This window comes from Pristiophorus japonicus, chromosome 1, assembly GCF_044704955.1.
Source record: "Pristiophorus japonicus isolate sPriJap1 chromosome 1, sPriJap1.hap1, whole genome shotgun sequence".
NCBI lineage: Eukaryota > Metazoa > Chordata > Chondrichthyes > Pristiophoridae > Pristiophorus > Pristiophorus japonicus.
The window spans coordinates 462,331,137-462,357,394 of NC_091977.1; the positions used below are offsets into that span (position 1 = coordinate 462,331,137).

General features: G+C 45.5%; 1 protein-coding gene across 1 annotated transcript in view; it reads left to right on the top strand.

Moving 5' to 3' along the window:
* necab1 (N-terminal EF-hand calcium binding protein 1) overlaps window positions 1-26,258 on the top strand; it is a 388,139-nt gene that overhangs the window by 298,753 nt on the left and 63,128 nt on the right. Inside the window, exon 8 of the mRNA XM_070876240.1 lies at window positions 24,621-24,700. Coding sequence (XP_070732341.1) covers window positions 24,621-24,700 — 80 coding nt within the window. The remainder of the gene's footprint in view (window positions 1-24,620; window positions 24,701-26,258) is intronic.

Here is a 26,258-nt window from a genome sequence, read left to right on the forward strand (position 1 = left end):
CTGGGCAGGACCGGAACCAATGTCCTAGGGGGAGTGTTTGCTAATACTGTTGGGGTGGAGTTAAACTAATATGGCAGGGGGATGAGAACCTATGCAGGGAGACAGGGGAAAATAGAATGGGGGCAGAAGCAAAAGATAGAAAGAAGAAAAGTAAAAGTGGAGGGCAGAGAAACCTAAGGCAAAAAGCAAAAAGGGCCACATTACAGCAAAATTCTAAAGGGGCAAAGTGTGTTAGAAAGACAAGCCTGAAGGCTCTGTGCCTCAATGCGAGGAGTATTCGGAATAAGGTGGACGAATTAACTGTGCAGATAGCAGTTAACGGGTATGATGTAATTGGCAGGGTGACCAAGGCTGGGAACTCAACATCCAGGGGTATTCAACATTTAGGAAGGATAGACAGAAAGGAAAAGGAGGCAGGGTGTCATTGCTGGTTAAAGAGGAAATTAATGCAATAGTAAGAAAGGGCAGTAGCTTAGATGATGTGGAATCGGTATGGGTGGAGCTACGGAATACCAAGGGGCAGAAACGCTAGTGGGAGTTGTGTACAGACCACCAAACAGTCGTAGTAAGGTTGGGGACAGCATCAAACAAGAAATTAGGGATGCATGCAATAAAGGTACAGCAGTTATCATGGGTGACTTTAATCTACATATTGATTGGGCTAACCAAACTTGTAGCAATGCGGTGGAGGAGGATTTCCTGGAGTGTATTAATGATGGTTTTCTAGACCAATATGTCGAGGAACCAACCAGGGAGCTGGCCATCCTAGACTGGGTGGTGTGTAATGAGAAAGGACTAATTAGCAATCTTGTTGTGCGAGGCCCTTGGGGAAGAGTGACCATAACATGGTAGAATTGTTTATTAAGATGAAGAGTGACAGTTAATTCAGAAACTAGGGTCCTGAACTTAAGGAAAGGTAACTTCAATGGTTTGAGATGTGAATTGGCTAGAATAGACTGGTGAATGATGCTTAAAGGGTTGACGGCAGATAGGCAATGGCAAACATTTAAAGATCACATGGATGAACTTCAGCAATTGTACATCCCTGTCTGGAGTAAAAATAAAACGGGGAAGGTGGCTCAACAAGGGAAATTAAGGATAGTGTTAAATCCATTGAAGAGGCATATAAATTGGCCAGAAAAAGCAACAAACCTGAGGACTGGGAGAAATTTAGACTTCAGCAGAGGAGGACTAAGGGTTTAATTAAGAGGGGGAAAATAGAGTATGAGAAGTAGCTTGCCGGAAACATACAAACTGACTGCAAAAGCTTCTATAGATATGCGAAGAGAAAAAGATTAGTGAAGACAAACGTAGGTCCCTTGCAGTCGGATTCAGGTGAATTTATAATGGCGGCCACCTCACCTCCACCTACTTCCAATGCGGAACACGGCGGCTGCCATTTTGGGCAGTTCAGCAGTTGCCTGTGCTCAGTGCAATTATGGCAATTTTGCTAATTAGTCAGATTGTGATGTCAATCAGTGTAGAACACTGAATTGATGCACGACCTGCTATTTTGGACATTGCCACTCCTTTTAACACCCTCTCCAAAGCACACACAGCTGAACTTTTGTTCAGCTGTATGACGGACTCCACACCAGCCCTTCTTAAAGGAACACACACAACTTTCAGGTAAGCTTAGATTTTTGCTTTTTTGCTGGTTCCTTACATTTTATGTGAGTAATAGCATTTTAAAAGTTGTTAAAGTATGCAGGGAGCGCTGCTGGATAGTTGCAAGGCTTTGGCTTTTAAAGGAAGATCTTTGAGACACCACTTGCTCCTAGTCCTGGGGGCTCTAGTTGCAGATCCCTTCGGCTGCAGCATGACTGGGAGATAGCACAGAGGCAGTAAAGGGGACAAGCTGCTCACAGCAGAAGGAGGAGGAGGAAAAGGAGGATAAGGAAGAGCAGAAGAAGAAGAAGCAGAAGAGAAGGAAGCAGAAGAGAAGGAAGCAAACAGAAGGAGACAACCCAGACAGTTCCCTTCTGGCTGGGATATCCGGGATCAAATCATCCGCCTGCACAACCCCAATTCCCCTTTCAACATTTCTCAAACACCTTACCTTCCCTCTGTGTCAGCTATCGGCTCAGTTGGCAGCACTCTCATCTCTGGGTCAGAAGGTTGTGGGTTCAAGTACCACTCCAGAGACTTGAGCACAAAAATCTAAGCTGACTGAGGGAGTACTGAACTGTTGGAGGTGCTGTCTTTCAGATGAGATGTTTAAACCAAGACTCCGTCTGCTCTCTCATTTAGGTGGACGTAAACGATCCCATGGCACTATTTCAAAGAAGAGCAGTGGAGTTATTCCCAGTGTCTTCGCCTATATCTATCCTTCAATTAACATAACTGTTATGTATGTAATAACGCGATAGACTGCATACTGTAAACTAACACAGGTACAAATCTGGCTCTGCTTTATTAGAGCCCAAAGTGATTACATTGCAAGATGGCTTGCCTTTTATACCTGGGCTGCATGTGCGTACAGCCCAATGACTTCTGACAGTGGCGCCACCTGGTGGCTAGTAACCCTCAGCATACATACATGACAATATCCCCCTTTAAGATATTAGTAACAGTCTTTTTACAAATTGAGATGGTCCGGGGCTTTCCGCTCCCGAGTTGATCGTCTCAGTTCAACTCTAGCCTTGGGCGAGCGTTCTAAGTCTGTTATAACTGGGGGTTGGGTAGCCGATCTGATGGGAGTGGCAATGACCATGTCAGGGATTGAAAGTCCGGATTCATTGATGACAGCGGAGTCCTCTGATGACTGAGTATAGGTTGGTTGGTCACTGATTGTGTCTTCCTCAGACTGTTCCGGTTCATCCGTGTACCGCAGCTTTATCTGATCAACATATTTCCTGCATGTTTGCCCATTCTTGAGCTTGACGATAAACACTCTGTTACCCTCCTTGGCTGTAACAGTACCAGCGATCCACTTGGGACCTTGACCATAATTTAGTACAGACACAGGATCATTAACAGAAATGTCGCTTGACACAGCAGCGCGATCATGATACCACTGCTGACTTTGACGTTTGTATTCAACATGATCGTTCAAGTCAGGGTGAACAAGAGAGAGCCTGGTCTTGAGACCTCTCTTCATCAATAGTTCAGCAGAGGGGACCCCGGCAAGTGTGTGGAGTCTTGTCCTGTAACTAAGCAATATGCATGACAAGTGAGTCTGCAGTGAACCTTGAGTTATATGTTTCATACTCTGCTTGATGGTTTGGACAGCACGTTCTGCTTGACCTTAGATGTGGGTTTGAATGGTGCTGACCTCACATGTTTGATACCCTTGAGTTTCATGAACTCTTGAAACTCCAGACTAGTGAAGCAAGGTCGGTAGTCACTTACAACGATGTCGGGCAGACCATGAGTGGCAAACGTGACACGAAGGCTCTCAATGGTAACTGTGGATGTGCTGGATGACATGATTATAGACTCTATCCACTTGGAATATGCATCCATCAAACTAAGAACATCTTTCCCAGGAAGCGACCTGCAAAGTCGATGTGGATCCTGGACCATGGTTTAGATGGCTACGACCACAGACGCAGCAGCGATTCCGCTGGTGCTTTACTTAGCTGCATGCAAGTGTTGCACTGATGCACACATGACTCCAGAGCAGAGTCAATTCCAGGCCACCATACATGAGACCTGGCAATGGCTTTCATCATGACAATACCAGGATGGGTGCTATGTCGATCATGTACAAATTTCTCTCTGCCTTTCTTCGGCATAACAACACGATTCCCCCACAGTAAACAATCTGACTGAATGGATAGTTCGTCTTTGCGACGTTGTAAGGTTTGGTCTCATCACCCATTTGCTTGGGTATGGCAGACCAATCACGACTAAGCACACAACGTTTCACAACCGATAATATCGGCCCTGAAATTCCGATGGCCCGGGTCCGTACGAAGTTTCTACGGCATCGGAAAAGCAGGGTTTCAGCGCGCAATGCGCATGCGTTGAAAACCGGCTTTTCCAATCTGTCAAGTTTCTGGCTTGACAGAACATCCACAGATCGGGAGCGAAGACACTTGCAGGGCACAATTTCTAATATTTACAAATATCCTGCCCTGCAAATGTCCTATAAATCTTGCACCTGAAAAAGCAGCCGTATAGCCTACTTTTACAGGCGCAAGTGTTTATAAATACACAGAAACATTTAAAAATAAAGTTATAAAAACACGTTTTTTTTTTAAACACCCTCCCCACTATGGTAAATTTATCCTAAGGCTTAATTAAAAAAACTTTTTTAAAAATCGGGAAGATTTTTTTTTATAAGAACTTTAGTTTAAATGAATGTTAAATATCTAGTTTATTTTCTATTTTTTATTGTGTTTTGAATGTTTGGGAGGGGTTTCTTATTCATAGTAATAGGAGTTCCGGACTTACGGAACTCCTATTACTATGAGTGAGAAACTATACTTCACATGATTGGCTTGGCTGCTGTCTCTAGATCCCGGCCTATGCACGTCCCCACGTGCATGCGCTGCGACGCGCAGTCACAGGCTCGGAAGTTTCAATCGGTGCAGCAGCAACAGGTAAGTACACATCTTTTTTCTCTTTTTCTGTCGTTTGCCCGCGGGAAGAGCAAGAATGGAATTTGAGGGTCACCATCGGGACCTGGTTGGTCCAGGTCTTAACTTGTTGAGCCGTGACAGGGGTTCCTTCACTTTCAAAAGCATCCATAACCAACAAGGTCTGCAATTCATGGTGTGGGCAACGGCAGACGGCTCAGTGCATCGGCACAATTCTCAGTGCTAGGTCTATGGCGAATGACATAATCATAGGCAGATAATGTCAGCGCCCACCTCTGGATGCGGGACGATGCATTGGTATTTATACCTTTGTTTTCCGAAAACAATGAAATGAGTGGCTTGTGATCTGTTTCCAGTTCAAACCGAAGACCAAACAGGTACTGATGCATCTTTTTAACCCCATACACACAGGCTAATGCTTCTTTTTCTACCATGCCGTAGGCTCTTTCCGCCTTTGACAAACTTTTAGAAGCATACGCAACAGGTTGTAGTTTACCTGACTCATTAGCTTGTTGGAGCACGCAACCAACTCCATATGACGAAGCATCACAGGCCAATACTAGACGCTTACATGGATCATAATGCACCAGCAGCTTGTAAGAGCAAAACAAATTAGTAGCTTTCTAAACAATTCTATCTTGAGATGCACCCCAAACCAAGTTGTCGCCTTTCTTAGCAGCATGTGCAGTGGCTCTAATAAAGTGCTCAATCTAGGTAGGAAAGTACCGAAGTAGTTGAGTAAACCAAGGAATGAATTCAGCTCCGTCACATTCTGAGGCTTGGATTCATTTTTGATGGCCTTGGTTTTCGATTCAATAGGCCTGATGCCATCAGCAGCAATTTTCCTCTCCTAGAATTCAACTTCCTGTGCCATGAAGACGCACTTCGAACGTTTCAGTCTGAGTTCCACTTTGTCCAAACAATGTAGAACCTCTTCCAGGTTGTTCAGATGTTCGGCGGTGTCACGACCTGTGACCAGGATGTCACCATGGAACATGACGGTTCTAGGGATGGACTTCAGTAGACTCTCCATGTTTCTCTGAAATATGGCTACAGCCAAGCGAATTCCAAAAGGACATCTGTTGTAGATAAACAGTCCTTTATGAGTGTTGATGCACGTAAGTTTCTTCGATGTCTCGACCAGCTCCTGTGTCATGTAGGCCAACGTCAGATCCAGTTTAGTGAATGACATCCCTCCGGCTAGCGTTCCAAACAGGTCATCAGCCTTCGGTAACGGGTATTGATCCTGTTTCGAAACTCAGTTGATCATAACCTTGGAGTCTCCACAAATCCTGACAGTGCCATCACTCTTCAACACAGGAACAATGCGGCTGCCCCATTCATCAAATTCGACCAGTGATATGACCCCTTCACGCTGGAGTCTGTCCAGTTCTATTTTGACCTTCTCCTTCATCATGTAAGGAACCGCCCGAGCTTTATGATGGACGGGTCTTGCATCCGAGTCCACGTGGATCTGCACCTTGGCCCCGTGAAATTGCCGATGCCTGGTTCAAACAGCAAGGGGAACTTGCTCAGCACTTAAGCACATGGAGTATCATTCTCCGACGACAATGCTTTGATATCGTTCCAATTCCATTTGATTTTTTCTAGCCAATTCCTGCCGAACAGCATTGGACCATTGCCTGGAACAATCCATAACGGCAAATCATGAACCGTACTTTCATACGACACCTTGACTACTACACTACCAATCACCGTTATGAGTTCTTTAGTGCACGTATGCAACTTGGCATTGACTGGACTCAGCTTAGGCCTCACAGCCTATAAAGGCCCAGCGTCGTTCGGAGAGGCGGGAGTGCGAGCAGTAGGAATCCGGGAACAGTGGAGCGGCCTATAAAGGCCCAGTGTCATTCGGAGAGGCGGGAGTGTGAGCAGCAGGAGTCCGGGAACAGTGGAGCGGCCTATAAAGGCCCAGTGTCGTTCGGAGAGGCCAGCTTGTGCAGCTGCAGCGGGGAGAGAAGGCAAAAAAGAAGTGGACAGAAATTGAAAGCCAAGGGGTTAAGTGATTGCCTGGTGATTGGTGAGGAGTTTTTCATTTTCTTTTCTCGATCAGTAAGTAACCCTTAGCATTGCTGTTGCCAAATTAAGTTAATCTAGGGGTTAAGTCATGGCAGGACAGCTCGGACACGTATTATGCTCCTCCTGTACCATGTGGGGAATCAGGGACGCCTCCGGTGTCTCTGACGACTACGTGTGTGGGAAGTGCATCCGCCTCCAGCTCCTGACGGACCGCGTTGTGGAACTGGAGCTGTGGGTGGATTCACTCTGGAGCATGCAGGATGCTGAGAATGATGTGAATAGCACATTTAGTGAGTTGGTCTTACCGCAGGTAAAGGGTCCACAGCCAGATAGGGAATGGAAGACCAACAGGAAGAGCAGTGCAAGGAAGGTAGTACAGGGATCCCCTGCAGTCATCCCCCTGCAAAACAGATACACCGCTTTGGGTACTGTTGAGTGGGATGACTCATCAGGGGAGAGCAGCAGCAGCCAGGTTCATGGCACCGTGGCTGGCTCTGCTGCACAGGAGGGCAGGAAAAAGAGTGGGAGAGCAACAGTGATAGGGGATTCGATTGTAAGGGGAATAGATAGGCGTTTCTGCGGCCGCAACCGAGACTTCAGGATGGTATGTTGCCTCCCTGGTGCAAGGGTCAAGGATGTCTCGGAGCGGGTGAAAAGGGAGGGTGAACAGCCAGTTGTTGTGTTGCATATAGGTACCAACAATACAGGTAAAAAATGGGATGAGGTCCTATGAGACGAATTTAGGAAGCTAGGAGTTAAATTAAAAAGTAGGACCTCAAAAGTGGTAATCTCACGATTGCTACCATTGCCACGTGCTAGTCAGAATAGGAATCGCAAGATAGCTCAGATGAATACATGGCTTGAGCAGTGGTGCAGAAGGGAGGGATTCAAATTCCTGGGACATTAGAACTGGTTCTGGGGGAGGTGGGACATTGGAACCAATTCTGGGGAAGGTGGGATGAGTACAAACCGGATGGTCTGCACCTGGAAAGGACCAGAACCAATGTCCGAGGAGGAGTGTTTGCTAGTGTTGTTTGGGAGGAGTTAAACTAATATGGCAGGTGGATGGGAACCTATGCAGGGGAATAAAATGGAGACAGAAGCAAAAGATAGAAAGGAGAATAGTAAAAGTGGAGGGCAGAGAAACCCAAGGCAAAAAACAAAAAGGGCCACTTTACAGCAGAATTCTAAAGAGCCAAAGTGTGTTAAAAAGACAAGCCTGAAGGCTCTGTGCCTCAATGCGAGGGGTATTCGGAATAAGGTGGACGAATTAACTGCGCAGATAGCAGTTAACGGATACGATGTGATTGACATCACGGAGACATGGCTCCAGGGTGACCAAGGCTGGGAACTCAACATCCAAGGGTATTCAGCATTTAGGAAGGATAGACAGAAAGGAATAGGAGATGAGGTGGCGTGGCTGGTTAAAGAGTAAATTAATGCAATTGTAAGGAAAGACATTAGCTTGGATGATGTGGAATCGGTATGGGTGGAGCTACGGAATGCCAAAGGGTAGAAAACGCTAGTGGGAGTTGTGTACAGGCCACCAAATAGTAGTAGTGAGGTTGGGGACAGCATCAAACAAGAAATAAGGGATGTGTGCAATAAAGGTACAGCAGTAATCATGGGCTAACCAAACTGCTAGCAATGTGGTGGAGGAGCATTTCCTGGAGTGTATTAGGGATGGTTTTCTAGACCAATATGTCGAGGAACAAACTAGAGGGCTGACCATCCTAGACTGGGTGATGTGTAATGAGAAGGGACTAATTAGCAATCTTGTTGTGCGAGGCCCCTTGGGGAAGAGTGACCATAATATGGTAGAATTCTTTTTTAAGATGGAGAATGACAAAGTTAATTCAGAAACTAGGATCCTGAACTTAAGGAAAGGTAACATTGATGGTATGAAGCGCGAATTGGCTAGATTAGACTGGCAAATGATACTTAAAGGGTTGATGGTGGATTAGGCAATGCCAAACCTTTAAAGATCATATGGACGAACTTCAACAATTGTACATCCATGTCTGAAGTAAAAATAAAACGGGGAAGGTAACTCAACCGTGGCTAACAAGGGAAATTAAGGATAGTGTTAAATCCAAGGAAGAGGCATACAAATTAGCCAGAAAAAGTAGCAAGCCGGAGGACTGTGAGAAATTTAGAATACAGTAGAGGACAAAGGGTTTAATTAAGAGGGGGGAAATACAGTATGAGAGGAAGCTTGCCGGATACATAAAAAATGACTGCAAAAGCTTCTATAGATATGTGAAGAGAAAAAGATTAGTGAAAACAAACATAGGTCCCTTGCAGTCGGATTCGGGTGAATTTATAATGGGGAACAAAGAAATGGCAGACGAATTGAACAAGAACTTTGGTTCTGTCTTCACAAAGGAAGACACAAATAACCTTCTAATGAGAAAGAGGAACTGAAGGATATCCTTATTAGGCGGGAAATTGTGTTAGGGAAATTGACGGGATTGAAGGCCGATAAATCCCCAGGGTTTGATAGTCTACATCCCAGAGTACTTAAGGACGTGGCCCTAGAAATAGTGGATGCATTGGTGATAATTTTCCAACAGTCTATTGACTCTGGATCAGTTCCTATGGACTGGAGGGTTGCTAATGTAACACCACTTTTTTAAAAAGGAGGGAGAGAGAAAACGGATAATTATAGACCAGTTAGCCTGACATCAGTAGTGGGGAAAATGTTGGAATCAACCATTAAGGATGAAATAGCAGCACATTTGGAAAGCAGTGATAGGTTTGGTCCAAGTCAGCATGGATTTATGAAGGTGAAATCATGTTTAACAAATCTTCTGGAATTTTTTGAGAATGTAACTAGTAGAGTGGACAAGGGAGAACCAGTTGATATGGTGTATTTGGACTTTCAAAAGGCTTTTGACAAGGTCCCACACAAGAGATTGGTGTGCAAAACCAAAGCACATGGTTTTGGGGGTAATGTACTGATGTGGATAGAGAACTGGTTGGCAGATAGGAAGCAGAGAGTCGGGATTAACGGGTCCTTTTCAGAATGGTAGGCAGTGACTAGTGGAGTGCCGCAGGGCTCAGTGCTGGGACCCCAGCTCTTTACAATATATATTAATGATTTAGATGATGGAATTGAGTGTAATATCTCCAAGTTTGCAGATGACACTAAACTGCGTGGCGGTGTGAGCTGTGAGGAGGATGCTAAGAGGCTGCAGGGTGATTTGGACAGGTTAGGTGAGTGGGCAAATACATGGCAGATGCAGTATAATGTGGATAAATGTGAGGTTATCCACTTTGGGGGAAAAAACACAAAGGCAGAATAATATCTGAATGGCGGCAGATTAGGAAAAGGGGAGGTGTAATGAGACCTAGGTGTCATGGTTCATTAGTCATTGAAGGTTGGCATGCAGGTACAGCAGGCGGTGAAGAAGGCAAATGGTATGTTGGCCTTCATAGCAAGGGGATTTGAGTATAGGAGCAGTGAAGTCTTACTGAAGTTGTACAGGGCCTTGGTGAGGCCCCACCTGGAATATTGTGTTCAGTTTTGGTCTCCTAATCTGAGAAAGGATGTTCTTGTTATTGAGGGAGTGCATTGAAGGTTCACCAGACTGATTCCCGGGATGGCAGGACTAACATATGAGAAGCGACTGGATCGACTGAGCCTGTATTCACTGGAGTTTAGAAGGATGAGAGGGGATCTGATAGAAATATATATAATTCTGACAGGACTGGACAGGTTAGATGCAGGAAGAATGTTCCCGATGTTGGGGAAGTCCAGAACCAGGGGACACAGTCTAAGGATAAGGGGTAAACCATTTCGGACTGAGATGAGGAGGAACTTCTTCACTCAGAGAGTTGTTAACCTGTGGAATTCCCTACCGCAGAGAGTTGTTGATGCCAGTTCATTGGATATATTCAAGAGGGAGTTAGATATGGCCCTCGCAGCTAAAGGGATCAAATGGTATGGAGAGAAAGCAGGAATGGGGTACTGACGAATGATCAGCCATGATCTTATTGAATGGTGGTGCAGGCTCAGAGGTCCGGATGGCCTACTCCTGCACCTATTTTCTATGTTTCTATGTTTCTATGTATCCCTCAGTTTGTCAAATGTCCTCTGGTCCTTTATTGATTGATTCGTACCCGTGTCCAATTCCATCAGTACCGGCACACCGTTATGTTTCACATTAATCATTATCGGTTGGCTCTTTGATAGGAACGAATACAGTCCATAGACTTTCTCCTCTGGTATCTCGGATTGCATATCCAGATCCGCGCTATACTGGTCTTCATCCTCCATGTGATGTGTCGCAGCACGCTGGCTCAGTTGCGGACACATGTGCTGGAGATGACCCTGTCTCGAACAGCCTTTACAAATGTACTGTTTAAATGGACACTGATGGGGCCGATGATTGCCCCCACAACGCCAACACGGTAAAATCGGATTCATTCCCATTGGCAGACTTTGGGCAGCCACAGGTTTCGCATACACAGTCGAGTAGGTCCTGCCATATGCAGCTCTGCCCAATGATGATACAATCTTGCTTACACTACTTGCCAAGTTCTGATTTTTTGATGATATTGCTTTAAGTTTTTGTCTGTCATCATGCTGGCCTTGCTCAAATCCAGCGTCTCCGCCGCCAGTAGCTTACGCAGGATCACCTCATGGTTGATTACAAAGAAATCCCGCGGCATGTCTCCCAATGCATTTTCGAACTTACACGGTCCAGCTAGACGTCTTAGGTCGGCAACGAATTCTGACACATCCTGGCCCTCTGAAAGAATATGCTTGTAGAATCGATATCGTGAGATGATCATGCCGCCTTCTGGTTTGAAATGGTCACATACCAGAGCACACAATTCCTCATAGTTCTTGTCCATTGGACTTGCAGGCGAGAGAAGATTCTTTATGAGTCCATAGATTTTCGGACTGCAAACTGTGAGGAAGACCGCCCTGTGCCTAACTGCGTCAGTGGTTTCCTCCATTTTGTTGGCCACAAAGTACTGGTCCAGGCGAGCTACAAAATCTGCCCAGTCCTCTCCCTCCATGAATCTCTCCAGAATTCCAATTGTGCTCATTTTTGCATGGGAAGGTTCTTAAGTTACCTCGTCGCCAAATGTTATGTATGTAATAACTCGATAGACTGAATACTGTAAATTAACGCAGGCACAACACTGGCTCTGCTTCATTCGGGCCCAAAGTGAATACACTACATGATGGCTTGCCTTTTATACCTGATGAGCACACACATGCGTACAGCCCAATGACCTCCGACAGTGACGCCACCTGGTGGCTAGTAACCCCAAGCATACATACATGACAATAACAAAATCAGATTATCTAGTCATAATCACATTAGCTATTTGTGGGAGCTTGTTGAGTGCAAATTGGCTGCTGCATTTTCTACATTACAACGGTGACTACACTTCAAAATTACTTAATTAGCTGTAAAGCACTTTGGGAGGTCCAGTAGTTATGAAAGGCACTATATAAATGCAAGTCTTTCTGTTTCTGACCATCACAATGCTGCAATAAAAACCAGCAAAAAGCAAACTTTCCAATCCAACTTAATCCATATATGCAGTCAATATGACTTCAAAAAATCAAGTCATCACCCTTATGTATTCCCTTAGTGATGGGGAAAAAAAGCAGTGTGAATGGTACAGAGGGTGCGGAATTCCTAATATGCATTCAGGAGAACTTCTTTAGCCAGTATGTAACAATTCCAACAAGGTGGTTCTGGACTTGGTTTTGGAGAATGAAGAGGGGCAGGTGGAAGAGGTATCAATGGGAGAGCATTTTGGTGCTAGTGATCATAATTCAGTAAGATTTAGGGTAGTTATGGAAAAGGACAAAGGTGGACCAGGAAAAAACATTCTCAATTGGGGTAAAGCCAATTTTGCTGAGCTGAGATGAGATTTGGCCAAGGTGGACTGGAAACGGCTACTTGATGGTAAATCAGGGTCAGAGCAGTGGGAGGCATTCAAGGAGGAGATCATGAAGGTACAGAGCAAGTATGTTCCCTGAAAAAAAATGGGTGGGGATAACAAATCTAGTGCCTGCTGGATGGCAAGGGACATACAGGTTAAGATAAAGAAAAGAAGGGAAGCTTATGACAGATTCCAAGAAGTCAGTGTTGCAGAAACTCTAGAGGAGTATAAAACGTGCAGCGGTGCAATTAAAAAAGATATCAGGAAAGCCAAGAGAGAGCATGAAAGAATGTTGGCAAGTAAAATCAGGGAAAACCCAAAGATGTTTTATAAATACATTAAGAGCAAGAAGATAACTAGAGAAAGAGTGGGGCCTATTGGAGACCACAATGGAAATCTGTGTGCGGAGGCAGAAGATTTGGGTATGATTCTTAATGAATACTTTACATCTGTTTTCATAAAAGGGGCGATGCACACTTTGCAATGAAAGAGGAGGACTGTAAAATATTAGATGAGATAAACATAGTGAGAGAGGAAGTATTGAGGGGCTTAGCAACTTTGAAAGTGGATAACCCCCCCAGACCCGTCTGAAATGTATCCCAGGTGGTTAAGGGAGGCAAAAGAGGAAATAGGAGAGGCCCTGACCATCATTTTCCAATCCTCTCTGGCTACAGGTGTGATGCCAGAGGACTGGAGGACTGCTAATGTTGTACCTTTGTTTAAAAAGGGAGAAAGGGATAGACCAAGTAATTACAGGCCAGTCAGCCTAACCTCATGGTGGGAAAATTATTGGGAAAATTCCTGAGGGACAAGATAAATCTTCATTTGGAAAGACATGGATTAATCAAAGGCAGTCAGCATGGATTTGTTAAGAGGGGGTCGTGTCTGACTAACTTGATTGACTTTTTCGAGGAGGTAACCGGGAGGGTCGATGAGGGCAGTGTACATGATGTAGTGTATATGGATTTTAGCAATGCTTTTGATAAGGTCCCACATGGCAGACGGGTCACGAAAGTAAAAGCCCATGGGATCCAGGGCAAAGTGGATCCAAAATTGGCTCAGAGGCATAAAGCAAAGGGTAATGGTTGATGGATGTTTTTGTGACTGGAACTCTGTATCCAGTGGGGTTCCGCAGGGCTCAATGCTGGGTCCCTTGATTTTTGTGGTATATATCAATGACTTGGACTTGGATGCTGGGGTATGATTAAGAAGTTTGCAGATGACACTAAAATAGGCTGTGTGGTTCATAATGAAGAAGAAAGCTGCGGATTGCAGGAAGATATCAATGTAGTGGTTAGGTGGACGGAATAGTGGCAAATGGAATTCAATCTGAGTAAGTGTGAGGTAATGCCTTTGGGGAGGTCTAACAAGGCAAGGGAATACACCTTAAATGGTATGGCACTGAAAAGTGCAGAGGAACAAGGGACCTTGGAATGCAAGTCCACAGATCCTTAAAGGTAGCAGGCCAGGTAGATAAGGTGGTTAAGAAAGCATATGGAATACTTGCCCTTATTAGTCAAGGCATGGAATACAAGAGCAAGGAGGTTATGCTTGAATTGTATAAAACATTGGTTCGACCGCAGCTGGAGTACTGTGTGCAGTTCTGGTCACCATATTACAGGAAAGATGTGATTGCACTGGAAAAGGTGCAGAGGAGATTGACAAGAATGTTGCCTGGACTGGAGAATTTTGGCTTTGAGGAAAGATTGGAGATGTTGGGTCTGTTTTCTTTAGAAGCTGAGTGGAGACCTGATTGAAGTGTATAATATTATGAGGGGCCTGGATAGCGTGGATAGGAAGGACCGGTTTCCCTTGGCAGAGGGGTCAACAACCAGGGGACATAGATTTAAAGAAATTGGGGGGAGGTTTAGAGGAGATATGAGGGGAAATTTCTTCACGCAGAGGGTGGTGGGGGGTCTGGAACTCACTGTCTGAAAGGTTGGTCGAGACAGAAACCCTCACCACATTTAAAAAATACTTGGATGTGCACTTAAAGTGCCATAACCTACAGGGCTACGGACCAAGAGCTGGAAAGTGGTATTAGACTGGATAGCTCTTGGCCGGCCAGCAGGGACACAATGGGCCGAAATGGCTTCCTTCGTGCTGTAAATTTCTATGATTCTATATCTCATGTGTGCCTTTATCTATCCTAGTGCTCTTATCCAGTGATGCAGCATGGCTGGTGGAAAACTGCTTACTTTCAGTGGGGGGAGACTGCAGATGACCTTGCAGGACAACCGTGAGGAGCTGGTGGCTGGGACTGTGAAATTGAGTGACACTTCTTCTTCACTCTCCTTTCCCTCTTCTTGGTCAACCACTGGCTGGATTTCTTGGGTGTCTAAAATGAGGAAGGCACAAGGATAGGGTTGTAGTAAGGGGAGGGGGTAAAGCAAGAGGTGCATTTTTATAACATGTGTAGCTTGTAAATCAGAAGATATTGTGGGATGAGGGGGAAGTGAGATGTTAGAAAGAGGGTAACGTATGAGAATACCAGCATCTTGTATTCTTTCAGCCCCGCCACTTGCCAAGGGCTCAGCCATGCCCCTGCTAAGCGCACAGCCTGTCAGCAGCATGTTCAGCGCTGGGCTGTACGCTACAATCATTATAATTAGCAGGTAGCATGAATTTGACGTGCTGCCTGAGGATCTTTCAACAGACGTGGACATATCGCGCATTGTGGTGCCTGTGCCTGTTTTTATGCACTATCGAATTTCACCCCCTCTGTCTTTAAACCCTCAAATACATCATCCCTTTCTAGTGCTGGAATAGTATCTCTGATCAATATTGCTACCTCTGTTTTTCTCTACAAAGTTGCTGCCTGACCCACTGAGATTTCCAGCATTTTCTGTTTTTATTTCAGATTCCAGCATCCACAGTATTTTGCTTTTGCATGAACAGCAGTAGCTTGTCAATGCTGGACTGCTAGTTTGACTCCGCTAAATATGTGGGAGACCTTGCTCTATAGTATTGCCCTTAGTCGTCATCAACAAAGTTACCAAGACTGATGGGGGGAGGGCCCAAATGAAATGTATCCCAGGCTGTTAAGAGAAGCAAGGGAGGAAATAGCCGAGGCTCTGATCATTATTTTCCAATCATCTCTGGTTATAGGTGTTGTGTCGGAGGATTGGAGGACTGCTAAAGTCACACAGAAGACAGGCACTAAGGGAATGCTCAAGGGTGATTAGTTGACTTTTGTAATCGATGTGGCAATATTTCATTTATAAATTTGGTCTGGAGTGCTTATCTTGTGTTGGCTTTTATTTTTGCTTTGTGGCCAAGTGGACACTGTGCTGGCCAGTGACAGAGAGAAGGTAAGGTGTGGGACTGTTTATTGAAGATGGAATTGGGGTTGTGTTTACTGGTATCGCAGCCGGATGAGTCGAACATCCCGGCCAGAAAAGGGTTGTCTGGGTTGCCTCCTCCTTTCCTCTTCCTCTTCTTACTTCTTTTCCTCTTCCTCTTCCTTCTCCTGCTCCTCAGCTAGTCGCAATATAGCTGGTGGCAAAGTCTGTGCCCTCATGATGGCGAGGTTGTGCAGCGGGTGCAGCGACACCCGTTCTGCCAAGTACGGCAGGGCTACTCCAGATCCAGGCAGTGAAAGCGTTGATTCAGCACGCCAATGATCCACGCCAGTTATATTTCGTGTGGCAGCATGGCTTTCATTGGATTGTGCACTGGAGTTATGAGCCATGTTGTTAACAGATAGTCCTTGTCTCCCTTTAGCCACCCTCTCGTTTGCTGTGTTGGCTCAAATGCGGATAGGACAGCATACTGCCGGAGAATGAAGACATCATGACTGCTGCAAGGATACTAGGCATTCATCTGCATGATTCGCTGAGTATGATCGTACACCAGCTGGACATTGAGGGAGCGTAATCCCTTATAGTTGTGGTACATCTCAGAATTGACGTGGCACCTCAAAGCGACATGCGGGCAGTCAATGGCATCCTGCACCATTGGGAAGACTGCACTCTTCGCGAAGCTGCATGCTCACTTCGCCTGCTGTTCTCTGGCCAGAATGAATTAAATGTATTCAGCTCTCTTCGAATATAGAGCCTCAGTTACCTCCCTTATGCAAGTGCACATCAAACTGGGAGATATTGGGGTAGAAATTCCGATGTCCCGGGCCTGTACGAAGTTTCTATGGACCCGGGATGGCATCGGAAAAGTCGGTTTTCAGCGCGCAATGCGCATGCGCTGCAAACCGGCTTTTCCGATCTATCAAGCTGGAGCTTGACAGATCGTAAACATCTCACGAGACATTGCAGGATTTATGCATATATTGCCCGGCAAATGTCCTCAAAACTCTTGCGCCTGAAAAAGCAGGCACATAGCCTACTTTTACAGGTGTAAGAGTTTAAAAACCTATAAAATACATGATTAAAATACATTTTTTTAATATATATTTATGTTAAAACCCTAGCCACTCAGGTAATGTTATTTTAAACCCTAACCCTAACTTTTAAAAAAATCGGCACATTTTTATTCTTTATAAAACATGTATAACAGCTTTAATTTCTATTAGTGTATTGTGTGAGGTGTTTTTTAAATGTTTTATGTAATGTTTGTGCGTTTTGGGGTTTTTCTCATCCATAGTAATAGGAGATTCGTAACTTACGAATCTCCTATTACTATGAATGAGAAAATACTTACCTGTGATTGGGTGTCCAGGCCCACGTGACTCCTGCGGACGCGCTGTGATGCGCAGTCACGGGAGGCCTCCGGACCTGCATCTCAAGTGGGCGCAGCAGCTTCAGGTAAGTGCGCATTTTATGTCCTTTATTTCGTGCTTTGCCCGCGGGAAGTCCTCCAGAGGAATTTCTGCCCCAATGTAAATATCTCCTGCTCCAGCCTGGAAGGAGCCTGATGCAAAATAGTTCATGGCCACCGTGCCCTTTACAGCCACTGGCAATGTGGTTCTCAACCTGCTCTGACGTTGCAGTTGGGGCAGCAGCAGGTGGCAGGTTTCAGTGAGGATGCCATTGGTGAAGCGCAGACACCTGATGCACAGTTCCTCACTGAGGTTCAGGTTGGAGCATTGCTCCGTGAACACCCTGGGTGGATATGACCTCCTGCTGCGAGCCCTTCTCCCTTTTCCTCCTCCTCCCTCTTCCAGCAGTTTGTCCTGCTCTGTGTCACCTCTGGTCATTCTTCCTGTCATGCTGTAGGCCAAGTGGAATACTTATGACTGCACCCATGTCTGGGAGCAAGTGGTCTGTGCGGAATCTTTGAAGTCAGGACAACGTCCTTCAGCACCTGCCGCACGACTCCCTGTAGACTTTAGCAACTTTAACTCGCTGGAGCGTTGAGCTCCAAAATGGTAGCGCTGGCATCAAATCAATGTTACACGCTGATTGACATCACAATCTGCCTATTCTGCACGCGCTCCCTGTGCCCGTGCTAATGCCCTACCTAAGATGGCATCCGTCATGGCCCACGCCATAAGTGTGCCATGTGCTGCACACGTCATTTTGGAACCAAAACAGCATCCGCAGCACCTAAGCAATGAGCGATATGGAGCCAAATTTTGTGGCCATTCTCTTTTCAACAAGTGCTGTTATCTCCATGTATGAAGGAAATGAAGACAGAATCTCTGAAATCATCAAGAAGAGATTGGGGGGTTTAACAGGAACAATTGGTTTCTAATAAAGTTTGAGCTAAATGAATTGAATGTCCTTCCTCATCTGTATTCATCTTTGTAATCTTTGTAACTACCACTATTTTCATCCACACCCTCTCAAGTGGTGGGAACAGGACAACACAATAAAAGTACTTACTGCCTCTTCCCAGTAACAGCGAGGCTACTGCTACTTTGAAGCCTCACTTGCCCATACAAATTGTGTTTCTTTAGCATCGATAGGACCCCAATGTAATTTTGAAATACCAGTGGGCACAAAATTAATGGGTATCAACCCAAGTCCCACCTACCTTCTCTACACAGTGATCTTAGCTACAGCGAGGAACTTATCCAGTTCCTTCTTGAATTGTCACAGCAAATTTGCACTCAGCACTCAAGCCGACAACTTGTTCCAAGTGTCGACAACCCTCTGCACAAAGTAAAACCTCCAGACATATAGGGGCCAAAATTGAGCCCCACTCCAAACGGGGCGCACTTACCGATCTTTAAAGTGGGGCGGAGAGTCCAGCAAAATTAAGCATTTTTTCCAAGTGGTGCGATGTTCCAGGAAGCTTTGGGGGGTCGGCCGTTCCGCCCGGTCATCAGCGCGCGCTAACCCGTCACAATGTCCCTCTCCTTCAGTTAAGAGAGAGGGCTGCTGCATAACTCTGTGTACTTTTAAGTTAGGCCCACTGTGCCACCAGGGAGATTCAGCCAGGCGAGCAGCCTGGCACCTAAGAGTGGGTGCTGGGCTGCCTGTTGACAGCCCAGCCGAAACCCGTGGGCTTCATTGTTGGCCCGACTTGGTCGTTGGCCGACAAATAAAATAACATGGTATCCACGGCAGTGTGCCCTCCCCTTTAAGGGCAGACGCACCGCCCAGGCACACATAGCTTCCCGCAGGGGAAAGCTGTCAGTGGCACCGATCGGCGACGCCACTGCTCCCATGGGGCAATTTCCCGCAGGGCAATTTCTCACATGGGGCGGAAAAGGGGTCGCCGCCAGTCGTGGGGGGTCCGCGCGAGCCCGACGGGGCGGGTCGAAGTGGTAGCAATTAATATTGGAAAGCTCAGGTAGGGCAATTTCAAAAAAGGTCTTTACTCCGTACCGACTAGGCGGAGAGTCATGACTGACCCATAGCCGTCTCTTTGAGGTGATCACGGTTCTTAAAAAAGGGGCAATTTCGGCCCCGTAGATTCATGTAGCTTATAGATATGACATTTTTCCTAACCTATCCAGCTCAAATAGTCTGTCCACACAAATGTAGTCTAGTCTGTTCATCATTTAAAATACTTTAATTAAATTTTCCAAAGTCTATGCTTTTCTAGAGTAAAAAGCAATAGCTCTCTAAGTCTATCATATTAACTGAAGGATTTTCAGCTGAGGATCATTCAAGTGGTGTTCATTTAAACCTTTTCTAGGGCCTGAATATCATCCACCGTGAACGGAGATAAAACTACGCACAATGGGGCCAAAATTCAGTCCTGCCCCGTTTGGGGTCGGTAACCGCTGTGAGGCGGGACTTCCTGCACCTCGCGCAGAAGCCCCGCCCCAGCAACGAAATGCGGGGGACTTTTCCAGTGCTACACGGAGCGCCGTGTAGCGCTGGTGGGAGCACAGGGCCCTCCCCTTCCGTTAAAGGGGAGGGCACGCTGCCGATTCTGCATCTGGGAGAAGGGGCCACCACCAGGGAGCGGGGTGCCATGGCAGCAACCCAGCACAGAAGCAAAGTGATGGGCTACAACATCACAGCATGGGCCCCGCGAATTGGAAAAGGCAAGGCCGCGACCGGTGAGTGGGCCATTTTTTTAAAAGTGCGCGCCGCATCTCCTCTTTAATTTTGGCCCTGCGAATGGAGTGTGGCCTGGTTCACAACCCGTGAAATTGCCGTGGGCATCGCCTGTGGCGACCTCACAGAGCGCTACTGAATTTTTGCTCTGGGGCAAAAACAGGTCGCTGAGCACGGTGATGATGTTGTCATCGATGGCGCACTGGCCCGGAGTGTTACTGGCAGGAGCGGTGCACTACCGGTTTGCGCCTCTGCAAACTCTCGCGGAATTTCGCGATTTCTCCCCCAGTATTCCAGATGAGACCTAACAAGGGTCTTGAACCAGGATACTATGGCCAGCATATTTGGCCCAATTTTCCCCATGACTTGCTCCAATTTTTTTGGAGTAAGTTGTTTTTTCTGGCGTAAATTAAAAAATGCCATTTTTCCCAACAATATTTGCTCCAGAGTAAGTCACTTAGGTTAGATTTTTTTTTACTTCGGTTTTTTTTTCAAAAGGGTGCGTTCCCATAGACTTACTCCACTTTTGGCCATTCATACCATTTTGGCCAGCTAAAAGTGACTCCAAATCCACTTAGGTCAGCGTATGTGGCCAGCTCTGAAAAACGTTGCAGACAGTTAACAAATCGGCACTGGTAGGACCTGCACCAAGCACCAAGCAGCAAACATTCAATATAAAAGTTCAAATAACTACATAAAAATAGGGTAAACAATTGAACAACAATTAAAAAATTGTATTAAATCCAATCTTTAGTTGGAATCGGCCAGGGAAGGGAGCGGGCCAGGTCGGGAGGTGGGGAGGGAGAGGAAAGGCTACAAAGTGCTTCACAACGTGCTGCTCGAAATCAAAGTCCTCCAGTTTGAGCGGGAAGATGATCTCACACACTGGGCACTTTTGGCTGTCAATGCTCTCCTCTCCGGTATCCTGTGAATTCTCCTTGCCATCCTGGCTCTGCACTAAGTCAATGCTCCGTCGAGCCCGTGCCGGCTCTCTGCAAGAGCACTTCAGCTAGTCCCGCTCTCCAGCCCTTGTCAAAAGGGCCACAACCCATCTGCCACTAAAACTCACATGTCCCTTCATCACCTCCAGAATCCATTTCTCCAATGCGATCCTTCGATATCAGAGTGTGCGGTAGGCCACTCGGCCCGGGACGGTGTGCTTCAGCCCCTCCCACACAGCGTCGGGCTGCGATGAGCTACTGCACATGCGTGCACACTCTAGGGCGCATGTGCAGAGGTGACGGCAGTGTTTGCTGTGCAGGACTGCAGCTCCGGGCCCCCACCCCCCCCCACCCCACGAGAAATGCCACGCCAGGACCCGGGACACACAGCAGAGCGGCCACAATGGGGGCACATTTTTACGGTGCCGTTTCCAGCGCACAAAGCTGGCGCATTTACGGTAAGTGCGCCGAAAAAACTGCTTGGGGAAAATCTAGCCCATTAACAGGGGCGAGTCACATAAGCAGAGGCTAGAGTTTCGGACAGGAAACCCAGAGGTCCGGGTTTCCCTACTTTCTATGGGCATCTTTTCTCCTTGACAGGTTTCCTGCCCAGAAGTCAGCCTGATTGGCAGGCTTGGCTTCCAGTCGGGCGGGAGGACTCTGGAGCAAGCCACAAGAGCATGTAGGTCTAAACCACGACCTTGGGGGATCCGATCCTGGAGCTTTCTGATTTCTGGCCCCTCAGTCTTTGAATGCAGGGAGGGGCATCTGATGGGGAGGGAGCTTGCAGGCCGGGGAGGGAAGTACACCTGCTCCTCCTGACTCACAAGCAGTGCTGTAATGGCATTGACCTTCTCCCTGAAGCTGTCCTCGCCTTCCTTTAGCTGCCAGATTTCCTGAGGCCTGGGAAATGCGGCTGGCCACTGTTAAAGCAGGTTGAATCAGAGGCTGCCAGCCTCATTAAAATATTGAAATTGCCAACCCGCCCTTGTCCTGCCTCCGTTAAACCCAGACCTGGGCGGGTTGAAGTCAGATTTGAGATTTTTAAAATTTTAACATCTGACCGACCCTAACCCACCTGTTTTTGGGGGTAAAATTCAACCCTATAGATCTTTTAGTGTTATACTGAATTGTTCTTGCTATGCATCCTAGTACTCTATTTGCCTTTAATCTACAGACCAATTTGGTGCTTTCTAGACTTATGCTGGTGATATGACAGATATCAACCAGTCCAGTGAGCTGTTGTATTAGTTAAATTACTGATCAGGCTAACAGATTATCCAGTGTCCCAACAGCAAATTTAGCAGGCCAGATTTGGCTTGGTTGCCCTTATGATGTACACCTCTGATATAGTTAATGTAAGTATAATTATGCATGGTCTTTAGGCTGCTATCATTTTAAATCTAGAAGTATTTTGCAACTGAATTTGTTCTTATATACTGAAGTATACTTTGTATTTATTCTTCTTTTTGTAATATTTCTAATAACTATAAATACTGTGGGAAAAATCTGACACGTGATGCGATTATACTCAGGGCATTTGCTGTGGAGCTGACATGGAGTGGACCATTGTAGATCAAGGTTCAGATCATGGTCATAGACAGAAGTATAGGTACAACTGGATTTTGATCAAAAACCGTCACCATCGGATTACCATCCAAAAAACCGCTATGATTATTCAATTAAGATTGGTGGAAAATTAATCAAAAAATGGAAAAATCTGTGATCCACATGGATTATCGGTGGAAAACGTGACCCTGGTCACATGTGGTCATATTTAGTCAAATTTAGTCTGAGGCTACGAGTTGGGCCTAGGGAGGGTTTTTAATCTGTTTTTTTGCCTCTCCCAGGAGATCGCATGGCTCCAGGTGGAATGGAGTGTAAAATGTTGCGATAAATGGGGAATCGCAGTTGTGTGAGGCGGACTGGTTGGGTCGGATGCTCTTTACCTGTCCGCCATTGTTCATTGTTCATAGGCTTATATGTAACCTTCAGGGCTGCTGACCGAGGGCCGTGTGGCTCTTTGTCGGCCAGCGGGACACGATGGATCGCAATGGCCTCCTCCTGCTCTGTAAGTTTCTATGTTTCTATGATTCTAGGGGAAAAACACAAAAAATATTTTTCAAAAAAATAAAAAATCGAAAAACATTCACAGGATCCTTTTCCTGCGAATCGCTGAAAAATAATTAAAATCAAAACTTTCGCTTACCTTTTTTCCCAAGGTTTCATACCTACCGTCGATCGAAGGGCTGCTCTGGCTGGTTTCTCCTCGGCATTTTTTTTCCCTCAACTATGGATCACCGCTACGACTAAACTCGGGCAGAAGCAATATTTTCAGTGTTGCACACTGGCGGTCCACTCCCCAGCGGTATTTCAAAACTGCCAGCGGAACACTTTGATGAAATTACCACCGGGTGGTTTTTCAAAGGAAAAGAGGAATACCGTCGAAAAACGCGGCGGAAAACCTGATCAAAATCTAGCCCAATAAATCAATAAATGGCACAATAAATCGATCCCTTTCTGGATACTTGGTCATGCTCACAATACACAATGGTGTCATACATTTAAGCCAACACAGCTAAGGTTACATCATACTCTAAGCCAGATAAATTGCAGAGCAAAAAGTAACTACAGTATGGAGCATATAGTCAATTTTTTCCTCGTAGACACGCATCTCTTTTTCCCTTTGTAGTTTGCCTGAGCTGCTCTCAGCTGAGTTCTCAGGCCTGCTTTTAGTGCCCTGCTCTCCACGCCCACATATTTGCTTGAGTGTGTAGCTTCTGTTACTGTAGTGATCTTAGTGGGAATCAAATTTTTCTAGCTTCAAATGTTTAACATACTTATTTTACATGGGATTCTGGGACATTCCCCTTTCTCCTGAAGGTTGCCTGAATCGGATGTCAGCAGATGTACTTTTAAAATGTATGTTTAGTTAGTCTCCTAAGCAAGTTCTTGTTAGCCAGTTTCCAAAGCATGAAGTGCGCCAATGAGCTTACACCAGAACTTCTATTGACATAAAATATCAGTTTCTATGAGACAGACAATTTGGTGGTGCAACACTTTGCTGCATCAATGCATGGATCCACAGAATGGCAGGATGGAAATTCAGGAAGTTCCCAATTTCATTTTTGCTGTCTTAGAAATGGGCTCAGTAACGACTAAGTGCTTCCACACAAGGAAGAGATAATCAAAGAGAGAGAAAGAGAGACTTCACCTGGCTGTGTCTCATATTTTCAATGCAAAGGACAATTGGGCAGGGGTATGTAAAAGGTGGTCAATCCAATATCACCCATTGTATATCACTGCCGATGGCAGAAAATCTAGTTACATGACTAAAAGAGGTTGCTTTATAAGAAAGAAATTTCTTTAAATATTTTTGTTATTTATTTAAATCCAAAATGGAATCTGAATACAGGAGACAAATTGAGAGGAGATGTTTAAGAAAAACAAAAACTGAAACTGATGCTTCAGAATTAAGGCTAACCTCCTTTCCATGAGTATGAAAATGGAAAAGCAAGAGACACATTAGCAGTTTTGCTAACCCATCCTTAGATATGCTATTATGACCTTTCAATTGTAATTGCTTACCACCAGCATGAATACCACTGGGAAATATTTAGACCTGGCAGTGGCTATTAACCTTCAGGTAAATATCTCTCAAGATATCTACCAACAACTGCCAAAAGGAAATGCTGGGCCATTACATTTTATGCCACCAAGTTGCACGTAACATTTTAAATTTATGATAGATTTTTTTTCTCTTCTGTTGATTCCCAAAGGTGCCCATGCAGATGAGGACATCCAATGGATGACCCAGATAAATAGGCTCCAGAAGCTAATTGACCGCCTGGAAAAGAAGGTATGTATTTATTTAGAATGTGGACAGTACATAAAAGAGCAACTTTACAACATTATTATCGAAACAAAATATCAATTCTGATCATTTGTCACAGCAATTATATTTACCAGTGCTCTTCTATGAGATGACAGATATAATAAGAATTTATCTACCTCTAAGTCTTGTGTACAGCATGCATTTTGCTGTACATATAACATTTACTTCCTGTCATACTTTTCTGTCAAGTTTTTCTGTCACACTTAATATTACTGTTTTTAGACTTATTCATTCTATTTCTATTCCCAGACTTGACTCCCTTTTAAACAAGCCTGCAGCTTCCCTCTGTGCCTCTCTTGGCATTCTCCGAAGGGCCTATCGTGGCGCTCGTCGCTGTCTCCTCACAAGCAGCAACCCCAACTGTCCCATTCTAATCTCTCACTGACCTTACACCCAGCTTGCCCTGGGAAGGCTAACCTTGCAAATCTCCTCCCCATCCAACTAATTCCTCCAACCAATGACCATGTGTATTCTGGCAGATCAGCCATCATGGATGGTCTCAAAATCTCCTAACAGAATGTCCGTTCATTTTCAAAAAAGGCCCTTGCCATCCATGACATTATCATGGATGACTGCATTGACATCATGGCACTAACGGAAACTTGGCTGAGGGATAATAGCACATTACCTTTAATCGAAGCCTCCCCTCCCGGCTATACCTTCCACCACTTGTCCTGCCCAGACCGCCGTGGTGGCAGTATAGCTTCCATCACTAAATCATACCTTGGTCTGCTCCCCTACTCCTCTGGTACATTTTCCTCTTTTAAACATCTCGCCTTATTCCACCCCTCTCATCTCTCATTCAAAACTCTTGTTCTCTACTGCCCGCCCAAATATGATAAAAACTTTATCACGGATATATTCTCACTGCTTTCCTCCCTCAGCCTTTGCACCGAGCGACTTCTCATCCTCGGTGACTTCAATCTCCATCTCAATTCATCTTGCTCTCTTTTCCATGAGCTCAATACCCTCCTGTTCTCCCTTAATCTCTCCCTCCATGTGAATTCCTCAACCCATATTCACGGCCACCCCCTTGACCTTGCAATCTCTCGTGGCCTTTCTATTCCAACCGTATCAATTAAAGATAAAGCCTTCTCTGACCATTTCCTTGTGTCGCTCTCAACCCACATTACCCTTCCCCAATCCAAATCTACTTCCTTCTGTATCTGATCCTAGAAAAACTCTCTCCAAACTCTATTACAACAGCACTTATCAACTCCAAACTGTCTAACCTTTGGTTCTCTTTTAACAATGACATTTCTGCAGCCACCAATCTGCTCAACCACACCCTCACTGCCACCTTTGATGCCCTACTACCTATTAAAATTATTACTCTCTCCCACCCTGGCCATTCTCCCTGGTACAGCCCTCATCTTTGCTCCCTCAAGTCAAAAGGGTGCAGACTTAAACTGATGTGGCAGATAACTGGTTTATCCATTCACCACCAGATATGGCTGGAACACATTAAAAAACTATCGGTTCCTACTCTTGTCTACAAACCCTGCTCACTATTTCAGGATCA